Genomic DNA, 18304 nt, shown 5'->3' with positions numbered 1-18304 from the left:
ACCTTTCCAAGATGCTAGCTTCAATTTAACTTTATCAGCCAAAGGTTGAAGAAACCGACACTTTGGAGCACCAACAAAGATAGGCACTCCTAAATAATGGAAAGGCAAACAACCATGACTACAGGAAAGAATATTTTGAATTTTGGTGACAAATCTTGGAGAATTATCCATGGTGAAGAAACTACTTTTAGAGTTATTAATATATTGACCAGAAAAATCACCATATGTTTTAAGAAAAGAACTCAAATTTCTAAGAGACTTAATATCCCCCCTACAAAAAATAAATATGTCATCAGCATACAAAATATGAGAGGGAGTGAGATAACCGTGCGGACTGGCCATATTTAAAATCTTTTTATCATTCACAAGCTTAGAGAGACCTCTACTAAGAACTTCCTCTGCAAGACAGAAAAGTAAAGGAGACAATGGATCACCTTGTCTTACCCCTCGACTGCAAGGAAAAAAACCCACCAAACTACCACTTATTCTTATAGAAAGCATAGCTGAACGGAGAATTGTACTAATCCAACCGACAAATGAGGGGTGAAAACCAAAGCGTTTTAAAACTAATAATAAGAACTTCCAACTTAGAGTGTCAAAAGCTTTATGAATATCAACTTTGTAAGCCACATTACCTCCTCTAACCTTTTTAGAAAGTAGGTTAATAGCTTCAGAAGCAATACCAATGCAATCCTGAATCTGTCTACCCTGCACAAATCCATATTGATTAGGAGAAATGATTCTAGCAGGCACAAGTGCAAGCCTATCCGCCAGTATCTTGGAAATAATCTTAAACTTGAAATTAGCAACAGCAATTGGCCTGTAATCTTTAATGGAATCAGCACCCTGAACCTTTGGAATAAGAGATACCACATTACTGTTCATTCCAGGGAGAACCCAGTTTTGTTTAAAAAACTGTTGAACAACATTGCAAACATCTGTCCCAATAATTTCCCAGCAAGAATGATAGCAAAAACCACCAAAACCATCAGGACCAGGAGCACTATTACCGTTAAGATTAAAAACAGCATTTTTAATTTCAGAGGAAACCATCGCAGGAATATAAGTACTAATAAAATCTTCCATATTATCAGTATCCAGAACATTAGAAATAGACTCAGCATAAAGATTTTTATAAAAGTCCAAAATATGATCCTCAATGATTTTAGGATCCTCCGTAACCTCATTATCAATCCGTAGACGATGAATTCCACTAGAATTATATCTCCTTTTCACCACCGCATGGAAAAAAGTAGTATTTCGATATCCATCCTTGAACCATAACATCCTAGCCCTTTCTTTCCAAAACAAATATTGACAGTGAAGAGCATGATCAAGCTCCTCCTTAGCAATCTTTTCTTGACAGAGAAGTCCATCACTATCAGACAAACTAGCAGTCTCTAAGCTTTTTTGAATACCAAGAAGGATGCCCTGCTTAAGAAGAACTCCATTATGAACATTACCAAAAGAATTTTTATTCTAGTCACGGAGCTCAAGTTTCAACCTTTTTAACTTATGTTGCAAGATAAACATAGGACAACCAACAACCTGATTAGCCCAAGAATCATGAATAAGCTTTAGACACGAAGTGTCCTGAAGCCACATCGAAAAGAAACAAAAATTGCTAACCTTCTGCAAAGAATTACTAGCAAGACTAGCAAGAATAGGGGAATGATTAGAACAATTTTTAACAAGAACCTGATAAGAACAAGATTCCCATTCATCCATACACACTCCATTACATAAAGCCCTATCCAGTCTTTTGTGAATTCTATGCAACCCTCTCCTTCCGTTACACCAAGTATAACAAGATCCAGTAAAAGGCATACAAGAAAGATCATTAGTATTAATCCAGTCCAGGAATTCATTACAAGAAACCTGATTAGGAGCCACCCCCCTTTACAGTCATCCGCCGAGAGCACAACATTAAAATCTCCCAGAATACACCAAGGCCCTATGAAGAAACTAAGATCCCTCCATAAAAATCGTCTAGACAAGTATGTGTTAGCACCATAAACACCTGCAAAGCTAAAACTTTTATCCTGCAGACGACAAGTTACAGAGATAAATTGATCATTAACCAAGAAATTTTGGACAAGATTAGGAACCGACAAACACCAAAGCTTAACAACTTTATTAACAATAGGAGACGTAGCCACCAAATGCATATTAACAGATTTGAAAAGGACGTCGAAAGCATTAGTGTACGACATCATGGGTTCAACAAGAAAAACCAGGAGAGGTTTATGTAGGTTAAGTAAACTAAGCAACATCTCCACAATTTTGTGGTTCCCCAATCCTCTGACATTCCAAAAAAATGAAGAGACCTTCATTGCGACGTTGTAGATTTACCAGTCCCCTTAGGTGGTCTCCCTGGTTTTCTTTTAGTGCGAACTGTTTCCTCCCCATTATCACTGTCATCCTCCTCCTTGTCATTAAAGTCAGTCCAAAATTTTGAAACAACCTGATTTTCATTATGATCAGAATTAATTCCAACAATGGCAGGCGAAATAGTTGACGCTCCAATATGAGAATCAACTCCCACATCTGTAGTTTCCAAACCATCAAGAGAAGAAAAGTGATTTTGAAGGACCAACGATATTGCTTTAACATCCCCAAGATATTTAGCCTTTCGAGGGGAGGGATGAGGCGACTGAGATGGTACAGTCACAATAGTAGAGACCTCCACATTAGGAACTGGTGCATTAGTATCCGCATGTGATTTAACCCTCCGAGGAGAGGTAGTACGCAACGGAGATGGTACAATCACAGGAACAGATACCTCCACATGATGATCATCAATAAAAGTTGTTGAATTTGACTTTGAGTCCTTAGCTTGCATAACAACAAGTGAATCCAAAGTGGGAGTGGACAACCCCTGCTTGGGTGAGGACCTATCGTGATCTGAAGCATCCTCAAGAGGAGGCATATCTGCAAAAACATCCTCCCCTCCACCTGTTTCATCAACTTTCAACTTATCAATGAGGCCTTCCACGAGTTTTGTCTTTGGATCTTTTTTCCTATATTCTTTACGTTGTTTAGGAATCACGGTCCTCCCTTGGTCCCGTTCATCAGAAGATGCCTTCTAAGAAGGTTTATGTTGAGGCCCAAGAACACGACCCTGGTCATGGATCGCCCGACACTGAGCAAGCTCGTGCCCAATCATCTTACAATGAGAGCAAAAAGGAGGGAGCCATTCATATTCCACACCAGCTACAAAAGCAAAGTCTGGACGTTCAACCAAAAGTTGATCGGAGAGAGGGGACAGAAGATCAATATCCACCAACACTCTAGCAAACATACCCTTATTCTTTCTCATAGTATGCTCATCCAAAGACAAAGGAGTACCAAGGCCTCTAACGATGGAATATATTGTATTTGGTTTCCAATACTCCAAAGGCAAATGGTAGATTCTAACCCATGTCTGAGTTTTGGTATTCTTCATGGTAGCTGGGACAAAGTCTTTTGTCCAGGCAAACAATCTCAATAAACCAGGAGATAACTTGAGGGAACCCATTCCGAGGGCCCATCTCACGTCTTCTATAGAAGCGAACTCAAACTCATAGAAACCCTTTCCAAGAGGAATTGCTTTCCATGGTCCAAGAGCTTTCCACATCGGCTGCAACTTTTTAGTTAAATTCAGGTGTGTGAGAGGTTTATCCCCCTTAGATAGAATAACCCGACCATGGAGATGAGTTTTGCAATCCTCAAGACCAGCCAAGTAATTTGCCTCATCAATCTGGACAACAATCATGTCACCCTTAATACAAGGGGTAGGTAGTTGGGACAAAATGCTTATTGCTTGATTCTATCTGTTCAATGGAGTCTTGATTGTGATCCTTAAATTTAACTGGAAAGTACTTTTAAGGATCTGAAATAGACGAAAATACTTGATAACTTGTAATGCTAGGAATAGATTTTTGGTTATTGATTGCATCAAAATTATGTTCCTAAAGCTGGATGATTTGTTAAATATATGAGGAATCGGTGTTTGAGAAATTATCTTATGAATTTCATCTGTGAGGAATCAAGGTGAATGACTTTAAATTAAGCATAAAAAATAAATAGTTTTGAGTATTATATATTGTATTATTCCAAAATACAGATGATTGAAATAGGCACAATTCAATCCCAAGTATCTTTATCTATATTTGATAAGTTAGTTTTGATTTTGGTTGAATCAAACCTTAACTCTCCGAGTTATTTGTGAAATCTTTAATTTGGTTATGAAAATGTTCTCAACATTATTTTCTAGACTTAATAAGTTTTATAACAAAACATCTTAATTAGAATTGTTCCCTGTGGGTTCGACATTCGTACTTTAAAGAGTACTATATTACAATTGATTCGGTACACTTGTCGAGAAAAATATCAGCAATATCTAGTGTTGTCTTTGGATGAAGATGGAAGAAACAAAACTAATTAAGAGAAGTGAAATTATTTAGACCTAAGGAAATTGAAAGGAAATAAGTAAAAAATTTATAATTGATGTAATTGAAAAATTTATTATTTAATTTATTTATTTACAAAAACACCTTTAATTTTAATTTGTTAGGATTAAGTTTGAATTAATGAATTAAACATGAATTTCTATAAATTATTTGAGATGAAAGTATGAAGAAATGTAAGTTATTTGGATTAAGATATATAAATTGAATTTTTGAAAAATTTGTGAGTGATGTGATGGTTATAATTTTTTTTAAAAAAATATTAAAATTGTAAGTTTATAAATTCATCTTTAAAAATAATTAAAAATTAAAATATAAAGTATTCTCGTGTAAAAAGTTAGTTAATTATTATTTAGTTCAACCTAACCAAAAACAATTTTTTATGTTTGATTAAAATAATTTTTGAATAAAAATAAAAAAAATCAAGAATTAGCACATGGTTTGTTTGTTTTTTTTCTAGTATTCATAAAAAATTTCCATTAGTTATTACTTAGCTTTCGTTTCTTTCTTTCTATAATAAGGCCTTTTCTTCTTGTATTATAATTTCTCTCTACTGTTATACACATTGTGAAAAAAACAAATTAAATAAAGGTAATAGGGTAACCCATGTTTGGTAGGCCCCTCCTCTCCTTCTAGCCTCTACCCCACACTTCTGCGCCCTCACTTCCTTACAATTTACAAACCAACCAATCCAAAACAAGAATTATCTTCTTCATCACGGGAATGGATCCAACAGAGGGTCAATATTATTCGTGTTGCGAGGTCCTACAACTGCTGCTTCACATCTCACCACACCTGCAATCAATTTCTTCACTATTCAGTTTTCACTTCAAACGGGTTTAGCCAGAATAACCAACCATTCCTATTCCTATTTCTGTTTTCTCTTTTTTCCACACCACCTTCTTCTTCCTCACTGTCTTTTTACGACGTCGTTTTAAAGAAAAAACCATAACATAACAGAACAACTTCAAACAAACACCACGAAAAAAAAGTCATAATATAAAATAAAAGATCATAACTAAACCTCATGTGAATAAAAATAAATAAATTAAATATATTAAATGATTTTCTTGAAAAGAAGACATTTTAGGGGTCAATGAATTTGAGTTTATAGTAATTTAATAAGTGAATTTTAAACTTATAAAAAATAATATATCTAATGATTCTGATACGGTGTACTTTAAATCTATTGGTTATTAGATACATTGATGATCCCGCTCTTTGAACTCCATTCATGAATGATGGATGAAAGCTACTGCATACCCGATTCAGCATCTTCTTCCGACGCATACTGGCTCCTTCTCCAAGTCCTCTCTCTCATCCCTCTCTGGCACTATCTTCTCCTTGCAGCGTTCCTTCTCCTCTCTGTTCTCTACAACTTCCTCCAACTCCATTTCTTCCAAGACCTCTTCTCCGGATTCCCAGGCTCCCCCGTGCTTCTCTCCTACAACACCTCCTCTCAAATCTACCACGCCGTCGTTTCGCAGTGCGAGGTTCTTCGCAGCAGATATTTCGCCACGCCCTGGCTCTGCAGCCCGAATCTTCAGACTCTTTTCTTGAACTACTTCGGCAGACCTCCCTTGGTGAAATACGCCAGGTCATTTCAACCATTTTCCACTACTTCCTATTTATTTATTGGAACTCTTGACCGGACTGTTGAAGATTTGAAGATTGATGATGCAATGATTAGTTTTGTTTCAGGGAACTGTTTAGGACTGCTGATGGTGGAACCATTGCCTTGGATTGGGTGTTCAGTTCTCATGGTATGTATAATTAAACTGTTGTGTGTTTAAGTTTTAGTTATGCTTTATGAACATGCTTACTTAATTTAATTTTGTGGTAGCTGTCAAAGAGGAAGATTCATGATCTTTCTGTCTTTTTGTGACTGGTAATTTTACAGTTTCGGATGATGTTGCTTCTGAAGATGAATCTATTCCCATTGTTGTAGTTATTCCTGGCCTCACAAGTGACTCTTCGTCTCAAGTAGGTGTTTCTATTTACTGTTTAATTTTAACATACGCTTAGATGTCAACTAATTAAAAATCACTCTATTACTTTTAAAGTAGATATTAAAAGGGTAAAAAGAATCTTATGAACATTTTTTTTTATGCACCCCTATATTTATCGAAATACTCAAATTATCAATTGACACAGTTTTGGATGATTTTAGGATAGGAGATGTGTTTCATAAGTAAAAGTTGTTTCAGAATAGGAAATCCAAAAGATAAAAAAACCATTATGAAATATCCTCTCTGTGAACATATTTTTTTTACTTCCGAAATAGTAAATTCCAAATTCATAAAATATGTTCTGAAAATATTTCTGAAAGAACAATCTGAAAATATTTTTAAAATAAATGAAGAGGTTTTTCTGAAAATGATGGGTGCAGGGAAAGATTTGTTGGGGGTGGAGGAAGAAAACTCCCAGATGTGAATTGGGGAAAACCACATTTTATCCTTACTCTTTCGGCATCTCCTTGCCTGCTGCTAGGTCAGGGCTTGTAGTGTTATTGTATTATTATCCGTGTCCTCATAGTACCAGCTGAACTACTCCAGCTTAGTAGTCAAGTACATAGCTGTTATACTTATGCCAAAGTCTTGCGTCATGTTACTGTTATTCTTGCTTTAACCTTTTTAACTGTTTAGTGTGCAATCGCAATATTTTTTTTGTATTACGTAATGGTAATTTCATCAGATGACATGCCATTGTCAACAATGTCTACTTTTGTAATCGTGTTGATGGGATTCCACTGTGCTGTTAATTTCGGTTTTAGTCCGATTTTCTTCAAATTTCTTAAATTCAGAATGTATGTTTCAACACTATGATGCGTACATAATACTGTCACTATTGATAAAACACGTTACACATAAAATATTAAACGTCATACATTGAAGTCCTCCTATGAGCTGTGGCTTGCAATTGTCTTTTTACCGCATGCTGGTGTTATGAACGAAAGCTGGGGATTATGAATCTCAAACAAACTAAGGATCTTAGTGGTATATTGTTTCCCGAAGGGCTCAAGCTAAGTGGAAAGTAGCCAAGAGCAGTATCAGGTTGGAATTTGATGCGTGATGAGGTGTTAATTCTAAAGGAATAATTGTTTGAGGTATTTCCCATATACCAGTTGACAAAATAGGAAACTGCATTGGACAGCATTGTTTTATTAATCTATTCTTCCTTGACTCTGTAGTCACAAAACAGACTGAAAGAGAAAGAATAGAATTGGATAACTAGAAGTAAATACAGTGTGTATTCATATAAAGAGAAAAAATAGAATTGGATAGCTAGAAGTGAATACAGTGCGTATTTACATGAAGGCCATATTGTTGAGTAAATTTTCTTGCAACAAGTCTAGCTTGTGTTTGGCAACAGTACCATCAAAATTAAGCTTTAGCTTAAAAATCCACTTACAGCTGATAGGGATTTTCCCGGGAGGAAGAGAAATGACATCTCAGGTTTTATTGACATCCAGAGCTGCTAACTCATTAGAGATAGCTTGGTGCCTGGGTCCAAATCTGATAGCCTAAGAATAAGTTAGGGGTTCAAAATGTTCAAAAATTTGGAAAATGTAATGCCTATGAATGCGATCTTGTTCTTGACAGATAAAACGACTAAGATAGCACGACTCCAAGTAGTGTAGTTCTTGTGATCAAGCGGCTGAGAGATAAGAATCTGACCGGGACTATCAGAATGATGAAGAAACAGGGGATGGGTGGGATCTGAAGAGGGATCGCGGGAGGTTGTATCAACCATGGTAAAAAAGAAAGGGATATGAGGGACCAAACCCAGGAATGAAAAAAGCAAGGAAGAAAAAACAGAGTGAGAGAGAAAGAATAGATATGGATAACTAAAAGTGAGTACAACGTGTATTTTTACATGAAGATACTGTCCTGAATATAAGAGCAATAAAAGAAATAACTACACATTAACTAAACTAGATAACCATGATTAAACACGGTTAATCACAATTTTCTTTCATGAAAAAGTACAATAAATGTTTTCTTGTATCCTTATGAATGTCCTTTAGTTTTCATATTTTAGCTTGATTTTGATTTAGGAGATTCATTTATACTACAATGATGTCTTGCAGTTTTATTTTTTATTTTTCTTTTCTTGCTTTCATGTTGATAGTATATCAAACATCTCGCGTATCACACTGCAAAGCGTGGATGGAACGTTGTTGTCTGTAACCACCGAGGCTTTGGAGGTGTTTCAATCACGGTTAGTTTTTCTGCAAGCTGTAAATAAATAGAACAGAGGATTGGTACACTGTTAAAACATAACTTGAATCCTGTTGATACACTGTTAAAGACTGATCAGCGTCTATAACTTCATATTGTATTGGCTCTTATATATGCAACTAAATATCTTTTGAGTTATTACGTGAATGAAAGATTGATATATATATATATCTAATAGACTTTAGGCATTGCACTCCACCAATCAATAAAATTAAAATCTAAATAAGATCACTTTAGATGAGACGAAGCTTGCCAATCTTTTTGCATGTGATGAAAAAAGGTTTTAGAAATATCCATTGGTTGAAAACTGCAAAAGGGTCAAATGCCTATGTGTTTATCCCACCCCCCCTCAAAAGTATCTGCAGAAGCAATTATGGTTAGATATTAAATGTGGGTAGGCAGCAGTTAGCTAACACACGCCGTGAAATTCATGTCATTTCTTCTTATTGCATGTTCTGGTGTTAGAATTATTTTGCATTGTATCAATCTCATGTTCTGGTGTTAACAGTTTCTTAATCTTGTAACGTCTTTTCCTTTTTAAAATCATTTCAGTCTGATATTTCCTACAATGCTGGATGGACTGAGGATGTCCGCGCAGTGGTTAATTATCTCCATAAAGAGAGATCCAAGGCACCACTGTTTGTTGTTGGAACTAGTATTGGAGCTAATATTCTGGTATGTAGCTTGAGTCTTATGTAATGCATACAATAAATGTTGCCTTTTTTACGTCCAAAATAATTTAAATTACTTTCAATATTATATAATTTTTTTAAATGGCATAGATTATTAGGTGCCACTAGTAACAAGGACCAAGGAAAAAAATAGTTAATTGATGTGTATGACATTTCTCTTTTCTCGATAATTTGACCTCTATTGCAAATTAGCTTTATTCTGGTTATAGCTTTTATAAAAGAATTTCACTTTCTCGAATTATATATGAAATTCGGACTAATAAAAGTTACAATATTGTGAATGAGATTAGTATGCTTTTACTGTGGACGGGAAACCATGGAAGGAAAATAAACTATTTTAGTTTACGTAAATTTATTGAACCATTCTTTGTCCACTATCTTGCTTTCTTCAGTAATTTGTAATTCTGTTATGTAATGACCATCGAGAGTACAAAAAACGTTGCCAATTTCTGAAATGGATTTTATAACTATTGAAAGATCTACTTCATAAATAGATACAATATTTGGAAAATATCATTTGGTTTCCTAACAGCCTGTTGTTGACATTTTAACGCCTGTGTGATGGCTTAATGCTGAAATTTGTTATGATATTTCTCATCATCGATACGTATTTTATCTGCCTTCCAAACTATAGAAAAACTGCACAAAATTATTCTCACTTGTGCGAGTAGCTGTGTTTTACCACTGCATATTTTTTTATTCAGTGATTGTTTGTAGGTTAAATATCTTGGTGAGGATGGTGAGAATATTCCTGTTGCTGGAGCTGTTGCTGTTTGCTCTCCTTGGGACCTTTTGGTTAGTATTTTGATTTTAAAGTGACTTGTTTTAAGTTTTGAATTTCAAATGGCTTTGGTTAATATGCTATGAAAAATCACTACAATTTGAATTTGTTCTCGCTTCTCGGTTTAATTGTTTGTGGACTTAATTAAAGAAAATAAATTAGTTTTGTACTAAACAGAAAATAATAGAAATTGAATGAAATAATTGAATTTATTTTGAAAAGTGAAGTTTGGGATCTATAATTTGCAAGTCTTAAAATTTAAGTTATAGAAGTGAAGGAAACAATGATAAAAGGCCAAATTGTCCGTTCATATGTGTGTTTTTTTATAAAAAATGTATGTGAATAATCAAAACTATAAAATGTTTTTCAATGCGACTAGTGCTTCGAATTGAGTAACTGCAGCTGAGTTGAAATGATGACAATTTTAACATGTCTTTGATGCCCTACCATGTCGTTGTAGAGTGCCACTTCGTTCTACTACATTGATTTAAGAAAAAAAAACTATTTTTTCCCTGATGCCAAATTATCTATCCATTAAAAAAATGTTCTTTTTCTTCGTTTTCTGGCTGGACATGCTGTTTCAGTCTTTTTTTCTTCATCCATGAAGTTTCGAAGTACATAAGATATAAGATATATTTGTTTAGATCTGTTCGGAATGATTTAATATAATACGTTGGAATTATCAAAGGAGCTGTGTATTGAATTTAATTTCCTCTTTAATCGATCTTCATTTTGCCTCTTATTAAACTTCGCTAGAAGTTATTTTACTTGTTTATCGTTGTAGATAGAAGACAGATACTTACGCCGAGGGCGTGTGCAGAAAATTTATGATAAAGCGCTTGCATTTGCACTTCAAGATTATGCAAAATTGTACGTCTGCATTTTTTCAGATGAATTTAGCAATCTTGTTCATAAGCTCTTATTTTATCTATTCAAATCTTCAAACTGCAGACAACGTGGAAACTCAAGAAATTTTGTCTATAGTTCGTTTCTTGACTTAATTTTATATTTTTGCTACATTCATTGCAGACACCAGTCTCACTTTTCTCGCAATGCTAATTGGGAAGGAATAGAAAAGGTGGCCTTACTCGTTATTGTTTTATTTTCATTTGATTACCTTTTTATCGTTTAATTTTCTGATGGTAAAATAATGCCATGTTTTTGTCGTGTTATCAAGGGAATTTAATGGCCTGTGCTAGTGTGGAAGACGTAGAAGGGTGTTAGGTTGCTGAACTAGGACTCGCAATTGCCTATGAATTTGATTTTTATTCGCTACTCCTAATTATATTGGGTACTTTTTGTGTGATAATGTGTAAATATTACTAGTATAGCATATAGATTTTCAAGAGATCGAATGTTGTGTGATGATTTTGGTGGCGAAATACTTTGTTGTTACACATTTATTTAGCTGTTTGGGTTTACTTTTTCTTGGCTTAATTATTCTAATCCTAATACCTATAACATTCTTAAAGGTCATTGTCTTATTTAATGTGAGTTTTTAAAAAATTATCAATCATGTGTGCATGTTCTTTTTTTGCTTTGCAGTCACTTTCTGTTCGCGATTTTGATGATCATGCGACTCGTGTAGTTGCGAAGTATGAGGTACTTGCGTATGGCCTAAATTTGTAATATTTGATATGTTTTTGTGGGTCCTTTTATTAGTTAATGAAAAGAAAGTTGTTTGGTTAGAGTGTGGATACGTTCTATAGACGGTGCAGTAGTTCTACATATGTGCAGTCTGTCTCCGTTCCGCTTCTGTGTATTAATGCTCTGGATGATCCAATCTGTACAACAGAAGCCATTCCCTGGGATGAATGCAAGTATGCTCTGCTTCTAATTTATTTCGTTTTCCCCTCTCTTGTATTACTTTAGAGCCAATTAATGTACTACTACTCTTTTGGTAGGGCTAATAAAAATATTGTGTTGGCTACTTTAAAGCATGGAGGACATCTGGCCTTTTTTGAAGGGCTAACAGCATCTCACATTTGGTACATATCCTATCCCTCTCTTCACTGTTTATTCACATCTAACAATCTTGTGCATTTAACTGTCTTTCAATCATTGCTACATTTTCCTCTCTTGCAGGTGGGTAAGAGCTGTAAATGAATTCCTTGGGGTACTACACAGCAGCAAATATATGCATGTACATGAGAAAGGTAAAATCTGGTGTCATATTGATCTTAGGGCAATAAGCAGAGCATTTCTGTTGCCTGATTTCTGATTGTTTTGCTAACTGCCATGTAGATTTCTCAACCAAAAATTCCATTGGACTCGTCAATTCATCATCGCTTAATGCTAATGTAACTGAAGATGGAATGCTGACTGCACCCAACAATGACCCCAAAACAATGTGGAAGAAACACATTTAGTCCAGGATTTGTATCATCACTCGGTTTCACCAGAAAAAGTTCATTTAATGAACAGCTTTTGTGACTAAAAGTTGTTGGCGTAACGAATTTAAAATTTTTGTAAGATTAATTAATTACTTAATTCAAAGAATTATAATGTTCGGAAATTTATGCTATTTTGTTTGTTGCTTATTTTATTTACGGCTTTACTAAAATCAAGATATTATTAGTTTGATTCGGGTCTAAATATCATACTTTTTATATAAACATCGGCGATTTTTTTTTATATTAAAGTTAATAATGTTTATTTTTCAACCAATATTATTTGAGTTATTTTATTGTTGATGTTAGGTTAGAGTTATTTCGTAATTAATGGTAGTAAGAGTTTTTTTTGGTCAATTTTAATTTTTAATGATGTTTCTCTATTGATATTAAACAAATTCTTTTTTTAATTTATATTGATGTTTTTCAACCAATATATCATTAATATTACTATTTTTGAATTATTTTCAAATTTGTATACATTATTTGAAAATAATTAAAATGCTATCTAAAAAAATTAAAAAAAAAATTGAGTTCTCTTATTCAAACCTATGAAATGGATCAAGAGCACTCGCGATTCCTTTTTGAAATGCTTCCCACCAGATTTCCACTTGTTTGGTTTTCACAAATTTCATAATTACATTGAATGTTTTTAGAACGAGACTACTGTGTTATGGTTTAGTGGTTAAATTGGGACTGATAAAATTATTACAAGATTAAAAATATACTGAAAATAAAAAATTATAGTTTTATGACTTTAAAAACTAAAATAGTACATAAATTTATAAATTTATAATATTTAAAATGCATATAAAACATTAAATAAAGTTTGTATTATACTTATATTGAAATTTAAATACAATATTTTAGTATTTCTTAATAATAATTTTTTTATATTAGAATAAAAAATTAGTAACGCTTTAAGCTAATTTCTGCTTTGGTTAAGAAAAAAAAAGAGTTAATTTGCGATTTATTAATTTTTTATTGAACCAGTTTTTTATTGGTTTGACCAGTTTTCTTATTTAATATCGAATTTATGCATAATCGATTTTGGACCGCACTAGAATTAGATAAGCGAATGGTTCTTAATTGAGCTGTTTGAATTTACTGATTAATCTCATTCATTATATAAATAAAAATAAAGATAAATTCTACTAACAATCACCACATTCTTAATTAAATATTTGTAATATGATGATTTTTCATGTGTATTTATATATTTTTTAGTATTTAGTTAAGAAAATTATTTCGACTACGTTAAACAGTGTTTTTTCGTTTCTACTTACATATTTATTTTTAAAAACTCTTCAAAACTTTAAACTTATCATCTTTCTTTTTATTTCTAAATTAAGTTTAAAAAATAATATTTTAAAAATGATCAATAATTATTTGGATTACTTTTTTAAAGTATAGAGAAAATAATTTGTACAAACGTTAAATACGTTTCCCTCAATTGTTAAACATACTACTTTTTCATTCTTATTTTTTTCATCTAAAATTACTTTTTTCCATGACTTGCAGGTAGAGAGCTCCCTCATCAGCGATTTATTCTTGATTAAATTCAATATTTTATACATAGTTAATTAAATTTTAATTACTTTATAAATTATAATATTTTTAATTAAGTTAATATGAAAATAAATATTCTATAAACAATTCAAAATATTTATATTTTTATTTGACTAATTTATCGTTTAATTTTGTAGTAAATAGAATGATGTTACCATTATTTTTTATTTTTGTTCGGGTACTGTCAATATAATTGTACATCGCTCAGGAATCGAGGATCGAGGATCGAGGTAAATAGTAGTTTATATACTCTTTCCTCTTTCAATTCGTCGAGACATCTTTTAAGGATAAAACTGTGATGGAACACCAACCTCTAAAACAAACAATGTCTTACATGCGTGATTGACCATAACAATGCTATCTCTCGGATTCTCAAGTTATTTTTGACAAGAACATTTTTCATTTATATTTTGTCGATTAATCTGTTAATTTCCTTCATAATCTAAAATAATATTACTTAATATAGTCAAAGAGTATTTATATTAATTAGTCTTATATAAAATAATTAGTTTTATTTTCCAAAGAGTATATTTGAACCAAATCTAAATTATTAGCTTTAGTGTAAACGTTACATCACATGAAAATGGAAAGTGGACAAGAAAGTGGAAATCTAGAACATCACATCTAGTTCTTTATTGTTTGTTCTTCATACTTCTGTCTTAGAATTCTAAGCTTTTGTTGATTAACTTACTTGTAGAATTCCATCACTCCAGGACCAGAGGAGGCATGGCATGCAACTTGAAAACTTGAAAATCCAGCAAGCTTGCACAAATTCTCATATTGTTTCTGAGTTCTTTCCTTTCCACCAGCTGTGATAAACATAAGGTTGTCAAGGCAAGAAACAAGCTGAGATTGTTCAGTTGTTTCTGGTTCTTCTGGCATTATGAACTCCACAACAACCACCTTCCCATTTGGAAAAAGTGCTTTGTGACAATTGCTTAAAATTTCTATGCACTTTTCATCAGACCAATTGTGCAATACAGCCTAAAACAATATCATTAAAGAAAGAGATTTAGAATCTTAAAAATGAAATTAGATTAATTAAATACATGAAATAGGTGTTTAGTATCATGTATACTAACTTTTAGTATCATGGAGTCAGCCTGTGGAACTCTTGCAAACATATCTCCTCCAACATGCTCAATCCCTTAACAAAATTTGGCAAAGTTTAGAATTGACCCTTTGATATATGATAAAACATTAAATATATCATGCTATTACCTGGTAGGAATGGTGCATTTTCAATCACTTGGGGCAGATCAAAGTTAATTCCTTTAATGGAAGGGTATTTGGAGATTATCATTTTGAGATTTTGTCCACTGCCACCTCCTATATCAACCAATGTTGATATTCCCTCAAAACAAGTATATGTTTCAAGTATTTTATTCATATCTATTGCACACAAGTCTGCCATAGACTTATTAAAAATTTGGTTCATTTTTAGATCCTTTTCCATGTACTGGTACGCTGTTACTCCATGAAGTTTCTTAAACAAGTCAACGTCTGCATCAATCACTGCTTCCTTCAAATTCAACCTGAAAAGAGTTCAAAACATTGCAGCAAAGTAAGACTACACATACCCTTTTTCTCAACAAAACACAATCTCATTTGAAGTATGACTTTATCATAGTTATAAATGAAAAGCTCAAACTAACAGAAATAAATTCATATCATCAATATAGTAATGATAAGAATGACACATGCATGACAGTTAAAATCATTTACCAAACTGGTGAGAGTGCTGGACAAGACAGAAAGGTTGCAAATGAAGCAAAGTTGCCAGTAGTTGCATCAGGGACAAAGTATTGTCCAACTTGTGAGAGTCCATAAACTATCTCAGTGGCACCATGTTGTGTGGTGCGAGTGGAACTAGTAAGAAGAGAATAACTAGCAAGCAAACGCAACAAGCGATCAAGCCTATTAGGCAAATCAGGGTGTTGGTTTGGGAGCTCAGAAGCAATTTCATGGGATGACATGAATGAACCATGTGGTGTTGTAGCCTTGGCTATGATCTCAAACAAGTTGAGCTCAATAGCAGCATTCAGAACTGCAGGGTACACTACAGTAGTACTAAGCAGCATTGCAGATATAGAGGCACCATCCTCACTTTTTTGAGGACAAGTTGTAAACAAGTTATTCTTGGCCACAACATAGGATTCCCCCATTCTTTCTTCTTTTAGTTCTAATGATCTTTAGATTCTAGTTTGGTAACAATGTGTGCTTAATTGCACTTCAATGTGTTCTTTTTATAGCAGTTTGTAGTCATGGATGGAAGGCTTTTACTTGTTCATTTTTTTTATTTTTCCTTATCTTGGTTGAATTTTTTAGTATTGTGTGCACAAAGCAAGAGTTGTGAGAAATTTATTTGGATCAAATTCTTTATAGATATTTTCAAAGAAAAAGAAAATAAAAAAATAAACTAATTTTTTTATTAAATTAAAATTAGTTTTTAAAACTCTCATATTGATTATGCATAAACTCTGTATAAACTTTTTTTTTCTTAAAGTTGTTTAAGAAGAAATTTTACAATCTAATCTCAGCTTTTATTTTTTTATAAGCAAAATCTGAGATTTTATATATTACTACTTACTTAATAACTCCCAGTCACTATCTTAATGAAATGTTGATTCTCTGAATACTAATTTTTGTAACTTTGATTATTCAAAGATAAAGATGTTGTACTTTTAAAATGACAGCCAAATGGAAAGCATAGGAAGATTCAACAGGACTGGATTAAGAATAAATGCGTTGAAGAAAAAGTTGTATACATTTTTTTGTAAACTATGAAGACATGGTTATGTTTTTGACTAAGAATACGTCTACTTCGTAGAAAATAAATAAATAGAAAAGTATGAATATAGTACAGTGGAGGAGTTTGAAAATTATGAGGCACCTTTTTCTTCTTTGTTAGCTTTTTTTTTTATCTGTCTCTTAAAGTCTATCTTTTTCTTAGTATACGCTACAAAAATTAATTTAACATTATTGGTATATAATGTGTGAGTATAATCTATTTGATTTATCGAGTTCGTTACGAAAAGCATTGTTTAAGATTAATTCAATTTTATAAAAAGAGATGTGAGATTTTTAATATTTTTTTGAATATTATAAGAGACAATGAAATAAATTAAATTTAAATTTAAAGATAATGAGATTGCTATTAATATTTAATTTAACCTTTTTTGAAAAATCTTTTAAAATTATTATTTTTAATTGGTTAAAAGTTGGATCATAGGACTTAAAGTTGTATTGTATGATAATGCATGCGATGGTTTTACTTTTCAAAGGCTTATTATTTAGAGTTATAGAAAATTGTAAAATATTATGTAAATTAAAACATGATTAAACATGATTATGAACGCATACATACATGTTCACATATAGATCTTATCATATCATGATTCTCACATATATCCGTACAATCAAGAAGGAATAGACACTTACCATGATCCATGAGTGATTCTACTTGAACAATTACTTTATCTCATTTGTCCTAATCTATCTTTTAGCAATTCCGTTCTTTTCACACACTTTCATGATGGTTAACACTGAGACAACTATTATTTGCATAGACAGAACCCTATTGACCTTAATTCTCAATCTCCATCTGTTGTAGGTTTTTCATTAGGTACCATCAGATATTTATTCTCACGTTAACCAACAGTCCCTTTAATTATATTATTATTATTAAATCATATTCGGGTCCAAAACTCAAACTCTAAGTCATGTGAGTCACTTTATCGAAATTAATTTACATAATTTCTTACATTCTACCACTTGACTCATATGAGTTATAATACTTTCATGATTTAATAATTACATAAATGCGCATTTAAAAGGCCATACATAAATTGGTTCTATCATTAATCAAAATCAAGGATACAGAAATAATAAGAGTCATGGCGCTTACATGTCATTTCAATCAACACATTTCCTTCCATGTATTACTATATCATTCTTTCTCCTTTATATGACTTTATAATGAGAAATCCATAAGAGGTTCAAACATAATGTCATTTTTCATCAATAACAACATAATTTGTTTTCCACAACATAATTTACATGCATATACATAAAGTAGAAAACATAAATTTCAGAAACTTTATTTATCAATGAGCTCAGAGTGTCAAATAAGCATTAACAACAACATTCATCATTCACTAGTAGACATAATGCCCATATTTAC

General features: G+C 32.5%; 2 protein-coding genes across 2 annotated transcripts; one reads left to right on the top strand and one right to left on the bottom strand.

Moving 5' to 3' along the window:
- Positions 1-5605: 5605 nt before the first annotated feature.
- On the top strand, positions 5606-12677 carry LOC137828110 (embryogenesis-associated protein EMB8-like). The gene is made up of 13 exons (XM_068634552.1): positions 5606-6045; positions 6150-6211; positions 6349-6431; positions 8580-8669; positions 9242-9364; positions 10099-10176; positions 10947-11032; positions 11192-11240; positions 11708-11764; positions 11852-11982; positions 12067-12150; positions 12248-12318; positions 12407-12677. Exons 1-13 carry the CDS (start codon positions 5687-5689, stop codon positions 12529-12531), a joined length of 1398 nt encoding a protein of 465 aa, XP_068490653.1. The 5' UTR covers positions 5606-5686; the 3' UTR covers positions 12532-12677.
- Positions 12678-14650: 1973 nt separating this feature from the next.
- LOC137828111 (isoliquiritigenin 2'-O-methyltransferase-like) lies at positions 14651-16340 on the bottom strand. Its single transcript, XM_068634553.1, has 4 exons — positions 15847-16340; positions 15343-15656; positions 15204-15268; positions 14651-15105 (listed from the first exon to the last, which is right to left on the bottom strand). The coding sequence occupies exons 1-4, from the start codon at positions 16284-16286 to the stop codon at positions 14809-14811; spliced, it is 1116 nt and encodes a 371-aa protein (XP_068490654.1). The 5' UTR covers positions 16287-16340; the 3' UTR covers positions 14651-14808.
- Positions 16341-18304: the final 1964 nt, after the last annotated feature.

The sequence above is a fragment of the Phaseolus vulgaris genome, chromosome 7, assembly GCF_000499845.2.
Source record: "Phaseolus vulgaris cultivar G19833 chromosome 7, P. vulgaris v2.0, whole genome shotgun sequence".
Classification (NCBI taxonomy): Eukaryota; Viridiplantae; Streptophyta; class Magnoliopsida; order Fabales; family Fabaceae; genus Phaseolus; species Phaseolus vulgaris.
Note: the sequence above shows the minus strand (reverse complement) of the source record. Positions and strands in the feature narration are given on the sequence as shown.

Bases quoted from the DNA above. Each gene is read 5' to 3' on its own strand.
- LOC137828110 (XM_068634552.1), top strand. From the start codon at position 5,687: ATGATGGATGAAAGCTACTGCATACCCGATTCAGCATCTTCTTCCGAC. The intron at 6,432-8,579 runs GTAGGTGTTTCT...TCATGTTGATAG, and splicing joins CAAGTGACTCTTCGTCTCAA to TATATCAAACATCTCGCGTA. The intron at 12,151-12,247 runs GTACATATCCTA...CCTCTCTTGCAG, and splicing joins CTAACAGCATCTCACATTTG to GTGGGTAAGAGCTGTAAATG.
- LOC137828111 (XM_068634553.1), bottom strand. From the start codon at position 16,286: ATGGGGGAATCCTATGTTGTGGCCAAGAATAACTTGTTTACAACTTGT. The intron at 15,657-15,846 runs GTAAATGATTTT...AACTCTTTTCAG, and splicing joins CCAGCACTCTCACCAGTTTG to GTTGAATTTGAAGGAAGCAG. The intron at 15,106-15,203 runs GTTAGTATACAT...ATATTGTTTTAG, and splicing joins CTGACTCCATGATACTAAAA to GCTGTATTGCACAATTGGTC.